Below are 25,454 nucleotides of genomic sequence, written 5' to 3' on the forward strand. Positions count from 1 at the left end.
AGGCATCAGCTACCTCAGTCCTTAATCTGAAGGTCACTTAACCAGCACCCTAAAGAAAGAGACACTCACCAGGCTCCTCTTCCCCACAGAGCGTTGCCAGGCTCCCCATACAAAGGTACATTGCTGTCCTGTTAGCAAGACCCTCCTTTCTGTTGATGCAAACACAGTACCTCAAACTATGAGAGATCAGCTGTGCTAATTCCCGGATCCTACAATTAGTTTCACTAATTTCCTTCATTCTGGGATTAATATTTCTGGCAGGAAACCCTAAACAGAAAAATATTTCACATGGGTTTAAGTCATTATTATGTATTTTCACTGGCTTTCATTTGTAACCTCCATACAAAAAGGTACTATGCTGTATTGAAAGTTTGCAAATCAGTTCCAGAATAGAGCTGGTACAGCTGGATTAATTTTCTTAATAGGAATGTGCCCATTCGGTGGTTTCCCAACTAGCTCTGGCCCATGGCCCGTTCCTTGCAGACCTCTTCACCAGAKGCCCTTCAGACGTGGCCCTAGGTTGACCTGGGCAACGTGTGAATTGTTCTGGCAGCCTGTGTCCTGCCACCCTTTTTCCAAAGTGCTCCGCAGTGCTTTGCGGCCGTGTGGCTGGGAGCAAAGGATCAGTATCTTCTACRTGGTCAGTCAGGTTACAGAGCACACGTGCTGCCAACAGGCACATTTGGAGGGTAGGGTAAAATAGATAACGCACTGCCTGACTGCTGATGGGCCATCATACGGGCAACGGATACTTTGTACTTTAGTCTCACCATAGCAGAGGTCTAGCTGTACAGAAACTTGCACGGGAGGCCACATTACCTACTGTGGCCAAAGGTTGTGGGACTCTTGTTAAAGAAAGACTAAGCCTTTAATCAAGGTTCAGACAGCAGCTACCTTAGATACARTTTATAGATATTAACCTAGAACACTACATGGCTACATTTTTCCTTACAGCTAGAATAAAAGGAGTGCAACAAAGTGACCTTTGATTAAATAGATTGGGTTACAGTTAGGTCTCAGGTGTTGGGTAACCATAGAATTATGATTAATCACTTACCTTTCAAGTTTCTTCATAAAACCCAGATAGCATTACATACCTCAAAGGACTGTTGTTCAGCTTACTTTCTGTGACTTGGAGATTCATGGAGAGAAGCGTATTATGTAATAGAAGATGACAAATTAGAAATACAATCTTGATAATTCACAATAAATGCCTGCAGATTTTCTAATTAATTCAGTTTATGTAAATGATTTCTGAAGTAAACTGAAAAGTAGGCACTTAATCAAGACTTACCCCTTTTCTTTAAAGCAATGTCCTCCCTCCAATTTTTTCTACAGAACATATCATATAGAATATTAGCACATATCTGATATTTTAAATTTATCCTGTTCTCATATTATAAGTGGGCATTGTATTGATACATACATTAAAAGCCAGGTGCTTTCTCAACATTAGATTGTAAAACAAAGAAAGTAGCTTCCACAATTGGTTTATGAAAAGATTCTACAAATAACAATTTTAAAAATTGTTAACTAGTGTATGTTAACTATTTCCAAACTTATCATTTTTTTTTGAACAGGACAATATCACTTCTTTCTTTTTTATGTAAATTAACCATCATCCTTATATGTCATTTGCCCCAGAGCAATTTTTCACTTGTTTATAACTGAAAATAATAAAGTGATAGTYACCAATTAATAACTTACTTAGAGTCACAGTAGTGGGCAAGGGGATGCTTATTTTAGTATTAGCCATATCCRAAGGGAACTCATTTACTGACCTCACACAACACRCTGGCACTGGGATGGCTAGATCAGMGCGTTCTCCCCTACACTCAGCCACTCTCAACTTAGTATCTCAAAAAGAACAACTGGACTACAGAGAAAAAAGAAAAGGAGCGTAAGAAACAAATCATGAACTCCAGAATCTCTTTCTTTTTCCTGCTCGTAGCAGTGTCTCACACAACCGTATTTCTCAGATAGAGCTTTCGGAGTCCTTCACACTAATAAAAGCTTCAGCATAAAGTTTTAAGAACATAGTATAACTTTCAAGCGCAACTACAATTTGTGCACTGCTTGTTGGAAGAATGAACAGAGCTGCAAGTAACAGCCTTACATGTTCTGTCCCAACAGAGTTTAGAGTAAAGCAAACTCTTCTCAGTACMGGTGGACAAATCCTAACAGGTGTCTGTTACCCACCTGAATAGTCTTGGTATAGAGGCAGCTACTCTTTGAGATTTTGACAGTGAAGATGTACGTTGTCTACAGGATTTATTTCTACGAAGGTAAAAATAAGAGCACTACGGTTCACCAACAGAACACAAAAAAGAAGCAAGGATTCAATTAGTTTTCTATTCAAATAAAACTTGACCTGGCAGAAACTTGTAATACAATACCCCATTAGGAAAAAAAGCTGCATAAGGATGATTCCCATTTAGTGATTTTAATCTTCCCACCTTCTCAGGTAAGGGTATGGTCCAAAAAAGCCACTGAACACTGAGAACCTAACACTAAACATGGACTAAACACTTAACAGTCCACTGGAGACAGTACTTCTCAAAAATACATCACAACTACAATACCCCATAGGGATTTTTCTTACCTCAACTCAAAAAGCTCTTCAGCAAAACAGTGAGGGCTGTAGAAGTAACAAGCAGCAGTGAGCTATAATATCTACACTCCATTAKTTGGTGATGAAACAAGCTGATTAAGTTCCAAAGGCATCATCCAAGCCATCGAGCCTAGGCAGGCTCCTGCGCTCTGGCAATGCGCTGCCCATGTCTCATACAGCAGTTGTACCTCACTTTTTATGGGTTGACAGTTTTCTAAAGAAAAGGCCATCCTGCTGCTGTTTGCGCTCGAATCCTCTGCAAGGCCTGTACTTGAAGCACGGAGCATCCCTCAGAACGCCTCAGAGGCTGTCTGAGCACAGCTTTGACCCACACTGAAGATCAAAATGGGGAAGGTAAATAGTAGTGCTAACACAATGGCAGATGAGCTAATGGTAATCAGTCAGCCAATACATTTTTGTCCTTAAAACTCAGGGCAGCAATTTTTTTTTTTTTTTTTTTAAATATGCCTTTTCAGATAGACCATCAAAATACTTGTTTTAAGTAGTTCTAGGGATGGCAGATTAGAAATATTTAACATAATTCAGATGGAAATCTCAATACTTCCATGTATGGTAGATGAAACAACTGAATCTATCACAAGCACGAGGTCTCTTGAAGCCACCAGATTTCTTACTTCCTACAACATCTTGTAGACAGCAGCATTAAGATTTGAAGCAAGAGGCTGTTGTCAAACAGATGCTTCAGAGACACAGTCCTCATGGACTTTCCATTACAAAAGAGATCAAAACTGCATGCATACAAAATGAATAAATGGCTTTTTACGGAGGATATTGGATTCTCCTGAAGAATTTTATATATATATCATAATAGTCAGCCTCATAAGCTGTGGAGACAGCAAAGCTGAAAGACTATCTCCACCATCAAATTTCCTATTTAAGAGCCAACTGAAATTAGAGGGGAAAAATTTAAACAGCTGCAATGCAGTTAAATAAAAATCAACACAATCTAAATACACTAATTGCCACAGATCCTGACCAAAGTCACCAGATCAGCATATTCTGTCTTGCTTATGTCAGAGATGTGAGGTGCCTTTAACAAAAACGGATGCAGCCTAACCATGTCACATCATGTCATGTCCTGCTTAGCCACAATGCCATGCCAGCGTAGCTGCACTGATAGTAAAACACACTTGGGGGACTGCTCTATTGATATGTTTCCATGACGGATCTAAGACGCCAGCTCACTACCAAAAAGWAAGAACAAGACGGCCGTTAGTGATGCTCTTCTAGATTTCCACCACTGGGAGAGGAAGATGCACAGCACACATGCACAACCTTGCTAGGCACCACCAGTTAAACACTGCTTCAGCAATTAAGCGCAAAAGCAGAACAACGCAAACTCCTCCCAGTCCTGAGAATATGAAGAGCTAATAACTGAACAAGCACTAGTTAACTGAGTCCCAGCTTACACTAAATTAAGTGTACTTGACTAAATGATATTAACTTAAAATGAGCCACAACTGTGCCTACAATAAGACCTTAGCAGACAGATACTTCATGAAAAGATTTTCCTTTGATTTTAATGCTTTTATATATACTTAATTAATTGGGGGGAAGAAAAAAAAGTTCAACACYGCAAGACAAGAGGAAAAAATGGAGCAACAGATATGGCTCCACCCACATGATGCTAGGCTAGAAGTTTATCTTCCCTGATTTTTGTGTCGTGTATTAAAATTTAGTATTTACAGAATTCTAATATTTTTATACTTAAATATGAGAAAGGTACACTGTAGAAAAACATCAGCAGAAAACTACAAGAGCCCACATATCCTTTTAGTTTAAATTTAATTTGTCAGATAGAAGTTATCTATGTACAATCAGTGTGCATTGTAACAATTCTATTAATAAAGTCATTCAGATCTGCTAAAATATTAACTGGCTGCATAGCACATTTGACATTATTGCCCATGTTAAAGAGGGAAAACAAATGGATTTACAATAAATTTTGGCTGATTTGGATTCTGAAGTGTTCAGATATTGAACACTCCTTCATTAAAACCAATGCACCTGAAAAACTTTCCAGAGCATAGTTTAGCTGAATATTTCTCACCATTTCATTACAACAATCACAACACTGACAGTTTAATAGAAAAAAAAAAAAAACAAAAACATGTATCTAAAGTATCCAATAAAAAAGAGCACTAAATGGAATAAAATGTTCCCTTTCCCCATTTTTACATTCTGAACAGTGATTCCATCAAGGTATTTTATTAAAAAGTGTAAGTACACTGATTTTGTTTCATACTTGTGATAAGAAGGCCTGAGTTGGTGGGGGAAGGAACAGTCAAAATAAGCCTGAGAGGGGAAAAAGCTCATTTAATTAATTTACAATAATTTACAGCCATTTTTGTGTTTTTTTTTTGTTTTGTTTTSTTTTGTAAAAAGGCATTACAACTGATCACAAACAGGAAAAATCCTTGCTATTTTACAGGTATAGGTACAGAATTTAAATATTCAAGCTTGTGATGAAAAGCGGCAAGGTGGTCGCAGTGTACAATGTAAACAAGTAGCTTTGGAAAGTGAACAAAGTCCTTGAGAGTTCTTTTCTAAGAAAAAAGAAAACAAAATAAAACAAACTCCTCATTCCTTCCTGAAACACGATCACAGGTCAGTGTTTAAAAGTTCATTTACAAACATAATTTAAACTGTGTTCAGCCTAAAACCACTCTGACATGAAGAGTTTTATAATAAGATCCAGTCTGAATGGGGCAGTGTTGAGGTCCCTGTAAAAGTAAACATCTTCCATTTCTTAAAAAAAAGTGCCGCAACATTTGCAGCACAGTGCAGCATAAACTTTAAATACAAAAATATTTTTCTTCTGTTGGGATAATAGACCTTGCATCCTGGAAAGAAGTAACAATACTGCTACTGATAGAATATCCAGTCCATATCTTTCAAGTCATGTAAGGCAATTACTGTGTTAGTTTACTGTATATGGCTAAAAGAGGGTCCACAAAATGTCAGTCTTTGTTATGTTTTCCGGCTACTCCATGAATGTTCAGGTGTACTTTTGTGATCTGATGAGTGTTCAAATGGTGATCTGTGTCCTAAGGGAGATCTGGAACCATAAGGAGACCTCTGATCTAAAGGTGACCTTGGGCCACTACCAGAAGCTCTGTGGTCCATTTGCCAGTCTGAGTGGTATCTATAATCTCTGGAAGATTTATGATGACTGTACTCTGAAGTGGAACGGTGATCTGAATGTATCCTGTGGTCTGAATGGGAACGATGGTCTGAATGTGGCCGACTGTCTTTTAAACATCCTTCCAGGTTTGACCTGTGATCTCTGCTCCTGTGATCATCCAACTTTCTGTGTTTACTATCACTGTAGTATCTGAAAAATAAATTATTTATGTTAATGTTAYTGAATCCACAATACGAATTATAATTATGCCATTTCAACAAAATTGCATTATAAAGAAATAATTTATTTGAAATTCAACRTTCCTCAGAAAAGATGCTTTGGTGCTTAGTACAATCATATTACAAAAGTAAAAAGAGAATTCTAAAAATAAGACAATTCTGAACAGATTTTACAACTGCTGAAGCAACTCACCTGCTGTCTTGTTTGTAGTGATCCCAGTCTCTATGATCTTTTCCATTGCTGAAGGCTGAATAGGGCCTTTTCCTAGAGTCACTTTTTTTATAAACATCTCCCTGATGCCTTTCTTTGTGGTGATCATGGTATTGTGATAGATGTCTATCAGAAGAATAACTGTCCCTGCTACTGTCATCATGATTTGTATTCTCTTTCAGTCTTTCCACATCTGTTTAATAAAGCAAAGGTTATAAGCAAATTTCATACTCTATATAAAACCTTTTCCTCGCCTAATTCAAACARCATTTCTACATGTCAGATTTAAAACAATGCAAAAATGACATTACAGTTTGACAGAGACAACATCTAAATAGTTCAAAGACAAATGCACTATTCTGAGTAAACTCAAAGAAATCTAAGGAGTAAGTAGGACGGAAACAAGCTAGAAATGTGGTTGTGTAAGGCTGAAAAACTTAACTTTTCAGCCTTGCAGACCATATCCTTCTTAAATGAAGGGAAATAATGTGTCTGAAATGAACAATCAGTAGAAATCTGGCACCTTTAGTACAGTAATTTTAGACAGAGTGGTAGGAATTACCTAAGGACAGATGGCTCTAGCATGAGTATGAGTTTTAAAGGTATACCTGGTTAATGAAAGATATTTTAGGAATACCACTAAAAGCATTATATTCATTTTAAACCCATTAGAATATTCCCAAGTAACAACATAACACCGTAACMCCTAAAAGCCAGTATTATAAAAACACAAGTGTTGGGCTTAAAAAGATGGTGTCAACAATAAAAGACATCCCATATAACTGATTGCTAACCATGACTTCAGTGTTCATTTTTATTAAACTGTAGTCATATTACAACCGCTATAAACACAGAATCTCCAAGTTTTGAGTAGGCCCTTCTCCCTCCCCCAAATTAAATACAAAAAGCTTTTCAGTTTTTCTTTTTTAATAATTTACTAGTAAATCCAATAAGCACCAGGTTCAGTCTGTGCTTGGTTCAACTTCATCAGTGAACTCATTAAATTAGACTYAGTCAGCATATCCCTACGATATCCATCAGTACGGGAGTTCTAAGAAACAGCTTTAAGTAACCTTTCTTACCTGGATTTCTAATTACATGTGTATTCACATTGCTGCTAATATTCTGGTCGTTGTGTTGCTAAAAGAGACAAGTATGAAAACCGTCACTGACAAAACTCAGTTACACCTGAATACTTGAAAAATATTCCCCAAAAGTGGCTAGATTACTATGAACAAAAAAAAAAAAATACACCTCAAGTAATGTATTTTTTTAATTGTTTCTGCTAATCCATTAATTGCTACTCTAATGAAACAGTTATAGTAAAAATATWTTTTTTATATTTAGAGAGAGTCTGGAAACGTTACCTGGGACTCTTGGCGTTTTTTGATTGCATGTTTATACAGTTTGTGCAGCTTTCTGGCATCAAATTCTGTAAACTTAGAGACAAATATCCACAAATTTCTGAGGAAGAAGAAAGAAAAGTTATAATTCTTCTGTATACTAGCTTATTCTTGTATTATGCAACAGAACATGGATTTAAGTGAAATTTCAGCAGTACTTTGGCAAATTAAAATCACCATAAGATCCACTACATAACATATTATCTAATTGCACAGCACACATTATCTAGCTGCATTTCAAACACTTGAAAAAAAATCCTTTAACAATTTTTTACTTTATAAAAAAGTAATCATAATGATTTCAGAGTGCAAAGAAAAGCATGTGAAGTTATAAATATAACAATTCTGTTAATAGCATGATTTGTAAAACTGCCTAGAAACACAGCTTTCWATTTGTTGTGGAAGTTTTTTGAAAGATTATTTGAAATATGACAGAAAATCTGAGTATTTACTACYCAATAATGCTTTTTCCAAACTTGAAATATCTTGCAGTATAAGACATTTAACCTACATGCCTCGTTTCCTAAAAATATTAGAGAGGATTYTTCCCTAGAGAATTCTTAAGCCTGGTTAGAACTATGGAAACCAAACAAGAAATCTAGAAGAGAATGGAAGCRGCATGGCCAAAAGTTCAACCCTAATATCGAGCATCTATGCTACAAAGGAATAAAGAACAGATCAACTCTTGCCGTTGAAAAGGCAAAACCCTAAAGAAAATGTTTGCTTCTACATTCACAGATATCTAAAGTCTAGAATTGTTTTAGTCGAATTTACAGGTGGGATTTTAAAAGTGACTACAGAGTATTAGTGTCCAAGTTAGTGCTTAGTTCAGAAACATTTTAAGCGTGYATATTCAAGAAGCATCAGTTTGCTCTTCTGCTGTGGTGACTTAAATACTATAGCTTTGGCTTAAAGTTTTGCAAAAGCAGACACAACCAGTCTGTAAAACTTTGATAAATGTAGTATTACTACACTATATATCTTACAAACAGGTGAAATACATATTTTAATAATTTGCTTATGATATTGTAGCATTATTACAAATTACTATTATAGTAGATGTATTATGAATTTCCACTAAAAGAAATATAACATTACYAAGATGCCTGAGACATGGATCTCACTTTTATGTTTCAGTTCACCCTACTCTTTTGAAGTAAAGTAAGTAAAAACAGAAGTATTCTATGCTGACAACAGTTTGCAAGGAAATTAAACAATCAACCGAGCGTTTTACAGAGAAGTTCAGAATATGTTTCCAAATATAAAGGATTTAACTGCACATTATGATAAACCAACTCAAATTATATTAGTTGAGATCATAAAAAGGGAATACTACAAGTTTATAAAATACTTTTTCTTRTTTTTTTTAAGTTATCTCAGAGATGCATAAAACATTTTGAAATCTCTTTTTTCATTTTTGAAAAACATCTGAGTACATGTTATGGCTTTTTTTTTTTTAAATGAAGTCTTAGCTAGTATTTGATTTAATTCTAGAGTATATTTTAAAAAGAAAGGATGCCACAACTCAAAATCATGCAAATTTCAACACACAAATTTAGAATGGTCTGTTTTTAGCATGAATAAAAACCCCTTAAAGTTGAAAAAAATTGATTATTTAAGGATAAGAACCCTTTTCCACTAAACTTTAAATACTGTTTAAGTACGGTTATCTTCTGTTTGCTTTTAGTTGCAAGAAGTGAGATGACTCCACCTACTGGACAAAATGCATTGCTATGCCAGTATAAAAAAGTGTATGCATTAAGTATAAAAAAGTAAAAAAAGCGAACACATTAAAAGCTGAAGCCATTTATAGGTCCTTATTTAAAACAGCAGAAAGTTACAAGAAAGGGAGAATAAGGAACAAGAGCAAATTAAAAATGATTCTGTTTAACAAAAGCAGCTGTGGTTTTTCCTTTTTTTGAGGAAAATATCACAGAATAACTTACTTCCTCCACTGTTTAATTTGTTCAGGATTTGTGTACTCCTTTAGACATTCAGTAATGTGATCTCCAATTTTTATTAGACATTGTCTAGTATGTTCTAGTTGTTCCCTTTCAGAAAGGCCTTTCTCTGGTCTATCCAACTGTTTCAATGCTGCTTTGACAGGCCTCATTCTTTCTTTACACTGTAAAATGGAAAAAAGGAATACATTTATTCAAAGAAAAAAAAAGAATTCTAAAACATGACCCACCCTTAGTGTGATATTTATACAGGCAAAGACAGTACTGTTGTAAGCCAAATGAAACACAAGACTTCGCTCACAGCTCTTAAAATTTAGTTTTACTACAGGTTTCCTTTGGAAAAAAGTAGTATTTTAAATCCAGCTGGAAATTTACTCCTATATGAAAGCATTAGATTGTATGCAACAAAGATATTAAAGATTTAAGAAAGCACTAATTTAATGCAAAAGATTTTCTGAGGGAAAGAACTTATTATAACTGGATTTTACAATCATGGTTATAATTTCAGCGTAAGTATGTAAGACAGGACTTTTTCTACTTTTTAAGAACTTGAAAAGCTATACAAACTCAGTGTCAAGATTAAATATGAGAGTGTTTAGTATATTTTAAATAGATATRTAACAATTAAACCTGGCATTCAGCAGATGTTCAGCATTCCTTCAAGGAGCCTGAGCTCTATGCTTCTGCTATCTAGGGTAATCCTAGTTTAGATATGCCTAAATTAGCAACAACAATGATAGCAACACACATGTACCCATAGATACACTTCATACGTGTATTCTTGAATTTTCGCATTTTAATTCAAATGTATTAATGGTAAGACCAGATAATTCAGTTAGCATATTTGATATTAAAGACACTTGGAAATACTATCCAGTCATGATGGCAAGGTAAACAGATGAAATGCACACTTGCAGAAGYAGTCAAATGAGTTAGCCTCAGCAACCTACAACAATAATTTCCATTTGAAAAAATATTGAACATGCTAATTAGATTGCATCTGACCATGGCCTAATGACAAACATACATTCCAGAAGAGAAGACCTGTCCATAAAAGGTTCAATACACAAACCCAAACTAGAATTGCTCCATGTAAGGGGAAAAAAGCAAATCTGTATATCCAGAATCAAAAAACATGAATGATTTTGGAGAATATTATTTACCACTTTGCCAACATCTAGGGACAACTCAGAAAAATCACTAAATCTGTTCCATTGCCAGCTGATGCCATTAAGTAATTAAAAAACTACATTACATACTGCACTAGCCACAGCTTAAAGTAGCCTTTAACCCACAATTTACAGAGTGCACTGCCTAACTTAAGTATAAAGGTGATCAGAGAAGTGTAACTGAATATGAAAATCAAGTGATTTTCAGTCACCTAGCACACAGGTATCTACCTGAATGCATCATTTGAGACCTATCCTGGGAATCACAGACATGTCACTTGTAATGTTTAGATTAAAATAAACAAACTGGCCACTGCCATAATGATGAGAAAACTACAATTTGCCTTTCACAGTCAACACCACAATAGACCCAGTAAACCTGCCTGGTAGTAACAGACAGCTGTTGAAACCTGAATGATAAAACATTCACAGCAGAAAAGTAGATGCTCAAAATAACTCCTTGACACCTTTCCAAGTCCCTGAATTGACCTAAGAAAATCTGCATAGACTGAGCTTATCTACCTTTTTTTCCTCCAATATTGATTCAGCTAGTTAAATCAGCAGTACTGGTTTAACTGCTATTCTTTTAGTATCAGATAGATTACTCTGGTAAGGTATTTCTAAGGGCTTTAGAATTTGTTTCTTCCTCTGTGTAACAGTGAGTCTTTAAACTTAGGGGAAAGTTAGAAAATTAATTTCTCTTGTCAGCTTACAAAGAAGGAAGAGATATTTGATAGGGCCAAACTAGAGACTCCAGTAACTACGTTAAAGTTCATCAACTTCTGTTCTTTAAGAAGCAGTATACCTGAGTTATTCTTCAGGATCAGTATTTGTATTTTAAAATTATTCAGTGCAATAAGCTGCATAAAATGCAATAAATAACAAAATAGAATTACKGGCCTGAACACAAACCTGACTTTAATATGGTATCCATAACCTTCACTGATCTRAGATTTTATTGGCAACAGATTATTTGTATTACAATGCCTAATGGCAGAACGAAGAACATTAGAAATTGTGTCTGTTTAGTATATATCAAACGCAAACACTAAGTTATCAATAACGGCCTTACCACACTGAATGTCTTCTGGTCAAGTTCTTCAGATTCCTCCGATATAGGAACTGGTTCACTAGTTGCCGTAATATGAACTGGAGTATCCGACAATGGAACTTTTTTAGTTTTTTCTTTATTTTCAGATTTGGTTTCATTTACCTAAGAACAAAATACGAAAATTAACCCAATACACAAACTTTATTTTGGGTTTGGAATCATTCTGTAATTAAGCAATTATGATAATTATTGCATTCTCTTCACCAATAACAAGAAAAATATCCTAACATTCAATGTTAGTATATTTTATTTTCTCTGAATGATGGAAAAAGAGAATGAAAAAGAAATAAATGAGTTTTAGGCCTCTTGCAGCCCCACTAAGCTATGTATCTTCAAAGGGTAATTCCCCATTTCATATGCCTGTCCTTGCAGTTACAAATGGTGAAAATAAAACTTTAAATTATGTAAAAGGTTTCAATGAAATGACAACTGCTCAATAAATGATCCAAAACACCTTTTCAACTCAAAACCATTCACAAAAACCTGATGGCCTTTTCTAGTGCTATATAAGATAAGTAAACCTAGTTACCTTCTCTTCCTTTACTTCTTTTTCTTTCTGTGTGGATTCTTTTACTTTGTTTTCTCTCTTTTCTTTAATATCTTTTTCTTTTAATTCTTTCTTATCCTCTTTTTCTTTTTTCTCCCTTTTCAAATCCCTCTTATTTTCCTTTTCTTTTGTCTCTCTTTTTTCTTCAGCTTCCTTCTTTATACCAATATCTGGCTCAGGCTTTTCTTCATTTTCTTTTTCTGCTTTTATTTTTTTATGTGGATGTTTCACTGAAACAATCTCATCCTGCAATACGCAAGCATATATGTCACATCAAACTGAGCTCCTACCTATACAGTTTTGTAACCATCAGATTAAAACATACTTTTTATTTGTATATAAATTCTTTAGACTTAGATTTAACACCTATCAAACAGAGCTGGATGCACTCACTCATTTCCTTGATGTGACACAAAACAAGAACTAATATTTCATAGTTTGAAAAAAAAAAAAAAAAAAAGGCAGAAGCAGACATCACAGAACTGAAGGTCCTGATTGGTCAGGACATTCAAGTGATGGTGATGATAGAAGACCTCTGTTCTAGTTAGCTTTTGTTCCAATAACCCTTTACTGATCACATGTTAAACATTCACAAGGAGCAAAGTACAAAGTTTCAACCTCTTGTCCAGGAGGAAGGAAAAAAAAAAAAAAAAAGTAGTAATCTTAGAGATCATCTGAGAAGGGCCCATTTAATTACTTCATGGTGAACAAAACCTCTCCTGAGAGAATGACCTCACAGAACGCCTCTACTGGCATTTATTACAGTCACTTAGGACATCTGCGAAAGAAGCTCAAATTCTTTAAGACGCAGGAAAATACTCTAATAAGCAACTAAAAGGTACAAGTGGAAGAATCACCACTATTATGAATGTATTTGAAATGCATCCTGGGAGAACATATACAGAAACCCAGCTTCCAGAAAAGCAGGTGAGAGAATGCCTAACACATGAATCCCAACAAAATATCTAGATTAGGTACCTAGCAATAAGTCCAATCAGGACTTTGGCATTTAGGGGGAACTACCAGCAAAAAAAGCAGGGACTTAACGTGTTTCCTGACTGCTACAGCAGTTAAACAAAAGCCGTACCTGAGCTTTAAATACAGCATATTCTATTGCAATTCAGTGTCATTTCAGTTGTTAAATCCTATTTCTGGGTCTAGCTCAGTTTCCAGACAAACAATTATTTTACGTGTGTATAAGAGTATTCAAATGATGAACATTCCTTAGTAAAGATACAAAAGGAGACAGAATTCTAGGTTCTCTCCCAAAATGAAGTCAACTGACAGACTGCCAGTGCCATCTGTTTCAGGTGGAGATTAGCATCCAATATACATTTAAGTAGACTGAAGACCTGATTTACCTAATGTTATGATTCAGCTGCCCTTACAGTTTAGTTGTATGTTCTAGACAAATTATTGCATGAAAATATTAAAAAGTCTACATTAATTTTTTTTCCTGGCTTTATGTTTTATTTTTCATAGTATAATTTAGATGCATATAGGAATGCTTTAGTTAAGATTCATGATTTTATATAAATGTATCATGATCCTTTTCCATCTGACTCAGTTTTAACTGTATATTGGAATAAATACTTCTTCACCTTACAGAAAGGGTCAATCATCATGATGTTACCATATATTTTCAATGACTTGTAATAGCTTAAAATGGTTATGTAAAATGTTTACTTCACTTTATTTTAAACCACGAAGGAAGGATTTTAATGATATATATATTTACACCAATTTATTTCAACTGTCTTCAAAGTAATAAATTGGGTTCAATGACCTTAATCTTTATCAAAGTTTTTCTCTTTAGTAGTTTTGCTGTGAGATGTAAAATAAACCAGAAAACCTAAAAAATCCCAACAAAAGTAGAATACACAGTCCTGAAAGAACACATCAGTATTAAAAAGTAACAATGTTAAGTGGTTTATTTGAAGAAGGCCAGCCATGATATATACAGGATCTTTCACTTGTATGCCTCAAAACATCAYTTATTCATGCTGTTATTTCTAATCAAAACTTTTTTTCCCTAAACCCGAAGAAAAAAGCCTACCAGAGGAATCTGTATAAGCAGTAGATTAACATACTAGCCAGARAAAGTTTTATATCCAGATGTTACATTAGATTTACACTTCTAGCAGATACAATGCTGAAGTCATCAAAGAATCTTGAAATTGCACAGTGACACTAGTAATCAGACTGTAACATTATTTTATGATATAGTAATTTGGAAACCTAATCATAACGCCTCAGCTAAAAGCCTACTATTAAATTAATATTGATACTATCTTTCAAGTGACTGTGTCTATTCAGTATTAACAATAACTTCTACAAAAATATTCAAACAACAGAAGTCCTCTGCTGGAGGAATGCCATTCAGGCATTTCAACTTCACAACAGAAAAAACTGAATAGCCATCTTTACCTTGTTATCCTCCTCCTCMTCATCATCAGATTTTTCTGAGGGTGGTGGAGAGGAGTCACTTTTTACTTCTTCTTTTACTTTCATAGCCTTTAGCACTTTATTCTTCTTAGTTCTTGTCTTCCTCCTCTTTGAATTGCCCTGAATGCAATAAGTATCTTTACTATGTTAACTGACAAACATCTTTGCACCACAGTTACAGAAAAAGATCCGTTTTTATATTAAATAAAGGGTTCCTCTTATTTATGGCCGTCAATGGCCAGCACTTTTCTCAGGAACAGAGACAGAACATACTGCAATAGTAAAAAGTACATACAAGTAAGAGAAAAAAAAACAATATTAAACTTGCAGTTCATTTCTTGAGTTAGTCTCATGTAATATGATTAGTAACATGGAGAAAAATTGCACAAAGAAAAAGAATGAGCAGAAAAAGAAGGAAAAAAGAAAGAAGAAAGAAGATCATGCCCGTAAGTATATTACTTTATCTCAGTACTGCATGTCACATTTTACTTACTGCACCAGCAAGTCTTTGTGCTTCCTTTCTGGCAAGGTCTTTATTCAGTAATTTAATGAGGTAGTCTGCACGAGTCTGTAATTGCTTGGCCTGGGGTTTCTTRTCTGGATCGTCAGGTAGAATCTGAGAGGAATAATGGTATTATCAACTATGTGCAGAAATTACTAAATTTGTGAGTTACTAACCTGGAGCACTAGGAAAAGAAAAGGCTGCAAAAAAATTAAGAAAAAAAATCCACTCCAATTATACCTGGCAAACATGTCAGAATGCTTGAAGGAATGGAGACTATCTTAAACATTCTATTTTCCCCCAATCACACAAATGAAGTAGACAGTTTTGAAAATTGTCTCACAGAGTTCACAACAAACTCAAGAAACTAGCCTCAGATTTCTGTTTCCAACCTTGTAGTTTATCTAAGAAATTCTGAACTCCTGTACCACACTGCTATCCACAGATCTCTAAGTTCTGCCTCATGCTTCTAAATGCAGAACTCATCACTACAGGATATTGCTGCAGCCAAAAATATAAACAGTTGTGTTCACAAAACAGACTAATTAATGGATGGTGAGAATAGAAATCATTATTAAACAGATTTGGACACAACCCCAGCTCCTGGAGTMCCAAGCTACGGGTTGTTGGTAATATCACTACGTTTGCTTCACCCTAGTGTATCCTTACATATCTGTTACTCAATACTGTTAAGCAGCTATTGCGCTACTTCTGGTCTGATATATAACTTTGTGCAATTTCAGTTATCTTAAAATATGCTCTTTCAGTGACTACTCTTACTAGTATTATTACCTAAACAAAAAAAGTCCTTGATGACAGGAAATTTTGTAGATGACATACCTTCTGTGTCAAACTGAGATCAGGATCCATTTTTATCATTTCCCAGCTGCCATAGCCATATTCGTAGATGCCTATTAACAGATTGGAATCATCTTCCTTACCCCAATCTATATCAAAATGAGCTGCCTTGGTGTGGCATGGGACGACATATCTAGTGGAAGTAAGTTAGACAAGTAAGTGATCTTTACTCCAGAAACTTAGCAAGGGGGWGAGAAATGTGCTGAGTGGAAAAAGTAAGTTTTGTTACATCACTAGGAGACTGATATATTTAGAAAAATAAATCAGTTATCTACCAYCAGACTTTCTTAAAATTTCTTTAGAACATTTCCTGAAATCAGTTTTGTAACTTCTTTTAAAGCAGATCACGATTAAGACACATGGAAAAATAGGTACCTGTCTACAGCCATGGAGCGAGTTGAAGTTGGCCAGCCTTGAAGAAAAGCTTAAAACATCACCCAGGTGTAACCACTAACTGAATYTGTGGATAGTTTAGGGAGTATGATGCACAGGGTGGCAAGCTAAAAAGTTTAGAAAATGAGGACTGAAAYAAGTACCAACAATAATTGCCTGCTCCACTGTGACAGATACTACTTTGCCTCAGGTGGAAATAACAGATAAAGCAGCTCCTCAGTAAGCCTGATTTCTAGTCTGGAATATTAAGATTAACTGAACCCAGTCTGCAAAGAATACAGTTCAGAAACCAAAGCAGGTACTGGCTACTAAGGTGAGGGAAGAAAGAACAAGGACACAAGAGCAGACTGCTTCTGCCAGTCCTACACAGGGAATGAAGAGACACTAGTGTTGCAGTGTGTTTAGTCTGGGTTGATAAAATATATGCCAAAAAAGAAAAAAGAAAAAAAAAACCCTTTAATAATTTTCTACATTACGGCTTCCTTTAGAAAACAAATACCTTTTCCTTTCTTCTGGGTCTGCAGGAATGGATTTATGCAATGGTGCCAACTCTTCCTCGTGAGAGATGACCAGCTTCGCGTTTACTTGCACTCCTGATATTCGGAATGTTGGCCCTTTAACTTTCCCAAGTCTACCTCCTTAAAATAAAAAACCAAATTATTTACCCTTTATATRTACAATACAGACAAATGTAAAGAAAACAAGAAAGATTGTTGCTGTAGCAGCACACCTTCAATTCTATCAAATGTATTTTTCTTAATCAAGCACCCCAACTAAACTTCAGATTCTCAAGGTTTTCCATATAATAATATCAGATTAATCTTAAATTTCATGGTAAAGCAAAAACATACTGCATTTTCCTATAACAACTCACACAAGAAAGGGGAGAAAAACTCTTCTTACTATAATCCCTTTTTTAATAGCCTAGCATGTTAACATTTATTACTATTATTTTTATTTTTCCCTTAACGCTATTGTTTTATCTTATAATCAGAGCGCAAGAATAACTCAGGTTTCTTRGTACTTTTTATTCCTCTTCCTCCCCAGCCAAGCACACCGTACCTGCTCTCTCTGGTCCAGAGTTGTCCTTTAAAGCCTTAATGCATCCATTATGTACAAGCTCTCCCAGACGCCTAAGGTCCGTCTCAGATTTATCAACTAGCTCAGCATCTCTAGCTATAGCATCTAACCTGTAACAAAACAGATACGTATTTTTTACAGCTCTAAAACTTCACTAATTTGTGAATGACTCCTTCAAGTTCTGAAACTAGAGAGATGATCATGTAAGCTATCAGTCAACCACACCTGTTATACTGTGTGCAATTTTGATCAATGCAGTTAAACACAGCTATAGACAATTATACAGAAACTACAAAAGAAAAAAAAAAAGGAAATACTACAATTGATCCAGATATCAGAGAACAATACACCAAGAACTGTAAAGGRTACTAGCTGTACAACTTTGAGTTACATTACTGGGTATTGTTTAAAAAGAAAAGCAACTGTAACATGATCACGTAAGACTCTTAAGTATTTTTAAGGAAAATGAAGACAAGAAATTATTCTCAAAAAATGGAGTAATACAGAAAACTTAAAAATAAGAATTGACAATAAGAAAAATGCAAAACTGCCTTTGGCAGTTATGGTGGATAAAACTATAGGCTTTCAACACACTATCAAACAAGATAACTAGAAGATTATCACAAATGCAGACTAAACAAGACAACATGTAAAGTATAAGGAAAGAGCAAGGARTCTTGCAAAACTGAGAGGTCTGAATTACCGGCTGTCTACGTACATACAGGGAAGATAATAAATTCAATTCATGTTATGGTCAAGGCAATGGATTAGGTACAGTATTTTCTCTTCAACTTAAGTTTTCTAGGTATATTGTTCTAATTTTATGAAAACAAGGTTCCAAGTTGCTACACAACTACAATCAATAAGTTTACCTTTCAAGGGGGCCACCRAACTTCTTGTAACTCTTGATAAATCTAGTAACAGAAAATAATTTTACATTTAAATATATGCTTAACTAACCCACATTGGYTTTAAAATGGTATCGATAAATTTTTAGTACAATACTATATGGGCAATGGAAAGAAAATGAGAAAGAGAGAGACTAGGGCAGCTTAATATATCAACATACCTTACATTTAAAACCAGAGTTCCATTTAGTTTAACAAYTGATACAAATAAAACAATAGATGGTACAATTTATTTCAGAAATTACTTTATTATTTTCACGAGACAAAAGATTCAGCAACTAGATGCGTCTCATTGTGAAAATCAAATGTGGACTTACAGTAAATAGAGAATTGACATCTTATGCCTCATATAATAAAGAATATATAGCTGCGACTCAAGACAGATGATTTTAAGATCCAAGAAAACATGACAYGAAAGATAAGGAATGTCACTACACTCAGAAAAGATGTGAAAGGATGGAAAGAAACTGGAAATATCCAGGATGCAGAGAGGGAATGAAATAAAAAAGGAGTTTTCCTCAACAAACAAGAATCCAAGTTACTAGTACAAGCACAAAAGTAACCTTGTCAAATGCTGCAATCCATTATGTTAGATGGAATGCAAAGGGAATAAGAATCTTGTAAAGTTGTTTCTATAATCAAAAATTTTTAAAATCTTTGAATACTGAATACTTAAAATTCCAAAAGCAAAGTGGTATTTCACAAACCCATAAAGGTAAAGCAAAAATAATTCTTCCTTCTACCAAAATATATTTTAAGTACCAAATACTGATGTGACCACCTGTACGGATTTACTAATGAAAAGGGATTATTTAAGTTTTGAAAACATCATATCACATTCGTTCAATTACAATGTCACRACTAAATCTGTTTTAAATCTAAAACAAACCAAAACCCACTCAATCTTCTGTGTAYCACAGAAGATTGGGTATCTTCCGGGTATCACAACAAAGATGTTTGGGTAGTGGGAGGTGGAAGCTCACCTGTTGGAAAACCTGTTCTTTGGAAATTACTGTCTTCAAGGGATGGACAGATTAGGAATAGTATTTTTCCAACCTAATTTTATCCCTCACCAACATGAGTTCAAATCACAAACAATATAGTCCATTATGTCAGTAYCACAAACTACGTAAGTAAAACCTCAAATGCCTTGAATAAAAGTTTTCAATCAAATTTAGGAAAAATAAACTGTATTTGTATTTACAAACTCTAAAATGATTTAAAACAATTTTGTTCTGTCCCATTAAACATGCATGTTCCTCCCCAATCTTACCGTCTAATCTCTGCATCACTAAATCCTTTAATATTTTCTCGAGGAATAGTTCGTGGTCTTCCTCGTTTTTTTGGCCTTTTTCTTTCTGAGATGGAGTCACTATCAGATCCAGAATATCTTCTGTTCCTGCTGCGTCTTCCTTCACTTCCATTAAAGCTGATCTGGAATTTCAGAGCAAGTTATTCATGCATTTTAATTATGTTCCTTTGAACCAAGTTATCTAGTCTGTCAAAAATACATGTTAGAAGAATGGGGGGAGGGAAAAAATAAAAGAAAAAGCAATGCAAAAATACAAACCAAAACAACAAAAATGAAAGTTAGTCAAAATGCAGAGATACCTGTTTTGCACAGTTTCTCATTCTTGGGAGCATATATATTTCTTCAAGTTCTTTTTGTCTTTCCTCTTCTTCTATTCTTCGCCGCTGGACTTCTGGAATGATTTCTTCCCAATTTCTTGAATTTCGTTCTGGTTCCAATTCAATGTCATCTTCATCCATATTGGAAAAGTTGGCCACCTTATTTATCAGAACAAACTCGCTAAGTCAATATATAACTGTATTTAAATGGCAGTATTTAAATTTTAGGAAAACTTAGTTAATGATAGCGTATTTTTTACACAGAGACACATCAATGTTGAAAATAATATGTGTGTATGTATAATTTATAAATATAAAATGCTTAATGAAACACTGTCTCTAATTAAAGCATTTATATATAATGTGTATACACWCACACACCTCACTCAACATATTTGAATATGAAGATTATAATCATTTTCTTATTTAAAAGTTGACTAATATAGAAGCACATTGAAACAACCTCCTTGATAGCTGTATGATTGCTATTTAATTTTCCTTCAAAGTAGGACTAATGGCATGTGAATGCCTAAGTTAATGTGAAACTGCCATAACAGAGCTAACCACACTTTATTAAAGGGTAAAAATCACAATGCATTGCAAATAATAATCATCAGGAAGGCGATTTAATACTCTACTGATCTAAACAACTATACGCTACTCTGCATTTTTTTAATGCAAAATAAACCAATTTGGACACACTTTATAATATATTTAATTGGATAACATTTAAAATATCTAGCATTCAAGTTTACTGAATTTTTGGGGCTGAAAGCTGGTGCTTATCCACCAAAAGTACGATGTAAAAACAGCCCTTTCAAAATTCTGATCATTAAATCAAAGGCTAATACATTTGTAAATTTATACTTTTCTTTCTCTTTTAGCAAAATATATTAAGTATTTTTAAATAGTTTTTCTGAATGCAATTATTCTGTATAGATAAAAAGGCATTTTCTGCATAAAAGACAGTGTTGACCTACTGTGGCATCTGTTTCGTAAGAACGAAGAAAAGATGGAGAGATATGCAAAAGAAAACAGTAGCATTTAAAAATGAGAAGTGTAATTATGTGAGGAGGGAGGGAGGGATCACAGCAATACCTTAAACTGTGAAAGCAGCTCATCTCCTACAGTTAATGGGCCTGGCTCATTTTCCCGTGTTTCAGCCCTCTTCAAGATTTCATCTATATCCATTTCCTGAAACAGAGTAAGTTTCTCTTTATAATAAAATAACTCACAGATATTTCTGGTTGCTACATCCATCAAGCGTAGCAGCACTGTTCCATTTACCTGGGGCTCCTGYTCTTCCCCTTCAGGTTCTTTAAAAAGTTCCTCAGCACCAAACTTCAAAATTGCTGATAACTCCTCCTTATTAAAGGGTGTTGAGCTGAAATACAGGAATTTCAGAAAAACACCTTAGAGAATTTTTTCAAATTATGATAATCACGAGTCAATCATGCTTCTACTTCACTTAAAAAGCTGTATTTAACATGTAAATAAAGATGTGCAAAGACAATACACTTTGCACTTCCCTAACTACACCTTTTTTGCCTTTTATTAGCCAGCTGAAGTATCTTGCATTTTCACTTGTTGGTCAGATATACTTAAGGGTAAATTGATATGGAAGAATATACAAATATACCTTGAAGGAGTCGAGCCTGTATGTAGCACAGTTTTCCCTGTAGTATCCATTCTCTGAATTACTAAATGATCTAACACCATCTTTTTCTTGGCTCTTTCAAGAATATCCTCTTCTACTGATCCTTTTGTGACTAGCCGATAAATATTAACCTATGTATATTAAAAAAMAACAACAACAACAACTCTATTTAAATGTTCTCAAATTGCAAATGAAAACAAAATTCAGATAAAATTACCAAGGTAACAAAAAATGCCTTAAGTAATAATAGAGAAAAATGCCAGTCTTGATTATGAACCTTACGAATTTTATTAACTGGTTTCATTTATGAAATTACTTGTTCAATCATGTTATCATAGTCTCTGCATAACCCCCTTAAAAAACAAAAAAATAAATTCTTAGACTTTTCTTCTATAAACTGCAGAGATTAGGCATAAGCATGGTCATAAACAAAAGTATCATATCTCTGATTTATTCCTTGATGTCTTCTGCAAGAAAGAAATCTGCAAAAAACCAAGAAATATTTCACTTTCACGTAAAGGGGATGCGCCTGAAGAAATAGTTATTTTCCAGAATGACATGAKACCAAAAATCATCAGGCAAGTCCACAACTCTCCTCCCTCCCCATCCATATACACCTACAGCTGCCATACCATCTCCCATATAAGGAGATTTAAATAATTAAATAAATAACTTGGATGAGCACTATAAACAATTTTAGACATACTAAGCAAACGTTATTCTTAAAATACATGAAGACTGTGACGGCCCCCAGATGCAAAACAGACAGCTACTGTGTTGAACCCTCCTTCAGGTGTGGAGCTCAAAGCTGAGATGTGCGTACCTGTTTCTTCTGTCCAATCCTATGGGCTCTAGCCTGTGCTTGCAGATCATTCTGTGGATTCCAGTCAGAATCAAATATAACTACAGTGTCAGCAGAAGCCAAGTTTATACCTAATCCTCCAGCTCTGGTAGACAGTAAAAAGCAGAAGTCCTGAAATCAAAAAATAAGAAATAGCTTTATACATACTAGTTTTTATATTCTTCAGGGAACCAATATGACACTTGTTTATAGATTCCGTGAACCAGGCTACGAACTCAYACGCTATCAAACAGCTGTTCCGTAGCAGAAGTTTATTTAAGGATAAAGCAAACATTGATACCAATTTCTCTTGCAAACAGTTTTTCTATAGTTTAAAGAAAGCAGCACCACAGAAGATGAGTACTAACCACTTGTGGGTAGGGGGAGTGGAGAAAGGGGGAAAACAATCAAACAAAGCACCTGCCAAAAGGACAAAACAATCTGTTGCTAAAGTCTTGTAGGTGCCAAAGTCTCTCATCAAAAATTTTTAAGGAAACTAATATAAAAACTAAATAGCCATGGCACAGAAGGGAAAACCCTTGAACATAAAAGTACCTGGTTAACTATGACACAGGAAGCATGTGGTCTGCAGGGATCAGGGCTGTTCAATACGAAAATGGGGTGAGCAATGAGGTGACAAAATTTGCAGATGATACAAGTTATTCAGGGACAACTACAAAGGACTACAGAAGGATCTTAGGAGACAGGCATAAAACAGCATACAAAATTCAAGATAAAGTGAAYTGGAAAAAAGTATCCTAATTTTACAYACAGAGAGAGGTAATAACAAATCATTACTGCTCAGGAACTGCTCCTTGGAATTTGTGGTACATTATTTCCATATTTCCATCTCAGTTTATTAATGTCCAAAAAGCCACGTGAAATGTTATGAATTATTGAGAAAAAAATTAGAGAATAAAACACAGGACACAATTATGTTACTGCACAATCCAAAGTTTCTATAGCCTACATTCTTGTATACTGTGTGAAGTTTGGATTCCCCCCTTCATCTCAGAAGCTGTAGAGTAGAACTGGTAAGATTTCAGAAAAAGGCAATGACATCTGTACTAGAATTTAAGACTTGTGTGTTTAACAAATGTGCAGTTTAATGTTATGAAGTTAAGTCCTTCCTCCCCAACCGGAGCAGAAACTTAAGCTCAGCAGTAACTGACAAATGCTATCCTTCCATTATTCCAAAAAATCCTGCCAGGGTAGGGTAGGGATCTAAGATGATCAAAGGTAAGGCATGGCTTACTCATTAGGAATACTAAATTATCTAACACAGAGAAGAAAAAAGCTATAACACAGACCTGTAAAATTACAAGCAGGTTAGAAATCAGTTCTTCACTATTCTCTTCCAGGGCAAACAAGTAAGAGTCAGACTCAATAGATGACAATAACAGAAGCCAAAGATAGTTGTACTTCACACAAGGATACATGCAACTCACTTCTGCCCACTTCCCAAGAATGTTTTTGATGCTAAAGTTCAGGACTTGTGTAGAAATCACAGAATGAACTTCTACACCATAACAAAGGTATGAAGCTAAATTTTTCAGTGCTTATATAGTATTTATAATTACTTTGATGAAGAGTACTGAAAAATATTAAAATACTGTAATTACTGATTATACTAATTAAACATCTTTTTCATAAATTGTGTTCCTAATTAACCTCAATTAACCTCGTATTAGGAAAAAAATCTAACAGTTGTAAAAATTATATTCTAGGTACTAACAAGGAAATGTCAACAGCAGAAGTGATGAATCCARTACTTTTCTCAGCCTTCAGTTTTTATATAGTGTTTGCTATATTTTTTAGGGATATACTCATTTTTCAAGGTAATTTCCCCAAATTTCTATTTCTTTGGAAAAAAATAAAGTTGAGCAGACTCCTTAAAAATACACAGCTAATACCATACCTCTGATCCTTCTGCATTAAAATGATCCAGTGCTTGTTTCCTCAATTCCCCCTTTATTGATCCATCAAGTCTCTAAAGAGATTTAATATTATAATTAAAAAGGAATTCTTACACTACATTCTAATCAGAACAACTTCAACTTCTCAGTTGCTAGAACAGCTACATGAGAAAACAAAAAACCCCAAACCCAGTAATGTAACATTTTTCACTATCTTTTCCATCAGCTCCATTTTAAAACATCATTTAGCATGCAGCAATTGCCAGGCTTCCTGTACATAAAGAGAAATTTATATAGATTTTATTTTCTTAAAAAGAAGACCCCCCCCCAAAAAAAAAAAAAAAAAAAAAAAAAAAAAAAAAAAAAAAAAAAAAAAAAAAAAAAAAAAAAAAAAAAAAAAAAAAAAAAAGAGAGAGAGAGAGAAAGGGACTAGGGACAAGAGGTTCTTGGCTACTACCAGCAAAATTCTTACTTGAAAGGGAAACTGGCGATACTTCAAATACTCTGCTAGGATGTCCAGCATCCTCACCATCTGAGAGAAAATCAAAACTCGGTTGCCACGTTCTCGTAGACGAATCAGTAGCTTGTCAAGAAGGATTAGTTTCCCGCTGCTACGTATTAAATGCTACAAAAATAATGTAAATACATATTACAGAATAAGTCGATCTCAACACTAATACACACTGCAATTGGTTAAACATGCATTTTAGGTTTGCTTTCTTGTCTACTGGCATGAGAAGAATGACAGAAATTCTGACATTCCTTTAAAAATATTTTAGTATGTGCACACAATACATACGCTCCCAGAACTAACACACATATTCAAGT

At 34.6% G+C, this 25,454-nt stretch overlaps 1 protein-coding gene across 3 annotated transcripts in view; it reads right to left on the minus strand.

Annotated features, from left to right (window-relative positions):
* Positions 1 to 4,400: 4,400 nt before the first annotated feature.
* CHD1 (chromodomain helicase DNA binding protein 1) overlaps positions 4,401 to 25,454 on the minus strand; it is a 48,476-nt gene continuing 27,422 nt past the window's right edge. The window contains exons 16-36 of one of the 3 annotated variants that reach the window (XM_085299755.1): positions 25,099 to 25,251; positions 24,629 to 24,700; positions 22,693 to 22,842; positions 21,852 to 22,000; positions 21,500 to 21,596; positions 21,311 to 21,406; positions 20,195 to 20,371; positions 19,857 to 20,017; positions 18,548 to 18,589; positions 17,658 to 17,785; positions 17,095 to 17,233; positions 16,185 to 16,335; positions 15,336 to 15,458; positions 14,825 to 14,962; positions 12,380 to 12,643; positions 11,812 to 11,952; positions 9,556 to 9,734; positions 7,574 to 7,670; positions 7,289 to 7,346; positions 6,189 to 6,399; positions 4,401 to 5,966 (exon numbers count right to left, since the gene is read on the minus strand). In XM_085299755.1, coding sequence (XP_085155881.1) covers positions 5,603 to 5,966; positions 6,189 to 6,399; positions 7,289 to 7,346; positions 7,574 to 7,670; positions 9,556 to 9,734; positions 11,812 to 11,952; positions 12,380 to 12,643; positions 14,825 to 14,962; positions 15,336 to 15,458; positions 16,185 to 16,335; positions 17,095 to 17,233; positions 17,658 to 17,785; positions 18,548 to 18,589; positions 19,857 to 20,017; positions 20,195 to 20,371; positions 21,311 to 21,406; positions 21,500 to 21,596; positions 21,852 to 22,000; positions 22,693 to 22,842; positions 24,629 to 24,700; positions 25,099 to 25,251 — 3,090 coding nt within the window. In that variant the 3' untranslated portion in view covers positions 4,401 to 5,602. The remainder of the gene's footprint in view (positions 5,967 to 6,188; positions 6,400 to 7,288; positions 7,347 to 7,573; positions 7,671 to 9,555; positions 9,735 to 11,811; positions 11,953 to 12,379; positions 12,644 to 14,824; positions 14,963 to 15,335; positions 15,459 to 16,184; positions 16,336 to 17,094; positions 17,234 to 17,657; positions 17,786 to 18,547; positions 18,590 to 19,856; positions 20,018 to 20,194; positions 20,372 to 21,310; positions 21,407 to 21,499; positions 21,597 to 21,851; positions 22,001 to 22,692; positions 22,843 to 24,628; positions 24,701 to 25,098; positions 25,252 to 25,454) is intronic. The other 2 variants (XM_085299756.1, XM_085299757.1) reach the window with 2 other exon arrangements.

This window comes from Rhea americana, unplaced genomic scaffold, assembly GCF_003343005.1.
Source record: "Rhea americana isolate MKP2758 unplaced genomic scaffold, rheAme1 scaffold_153, whole genome shotgun sequence".
Lineage (NCBI taxonomy): Eukaryota > Metazoa > Chordata > Aves > Rheiformes > Rheidae > Rhea > Rhea americana.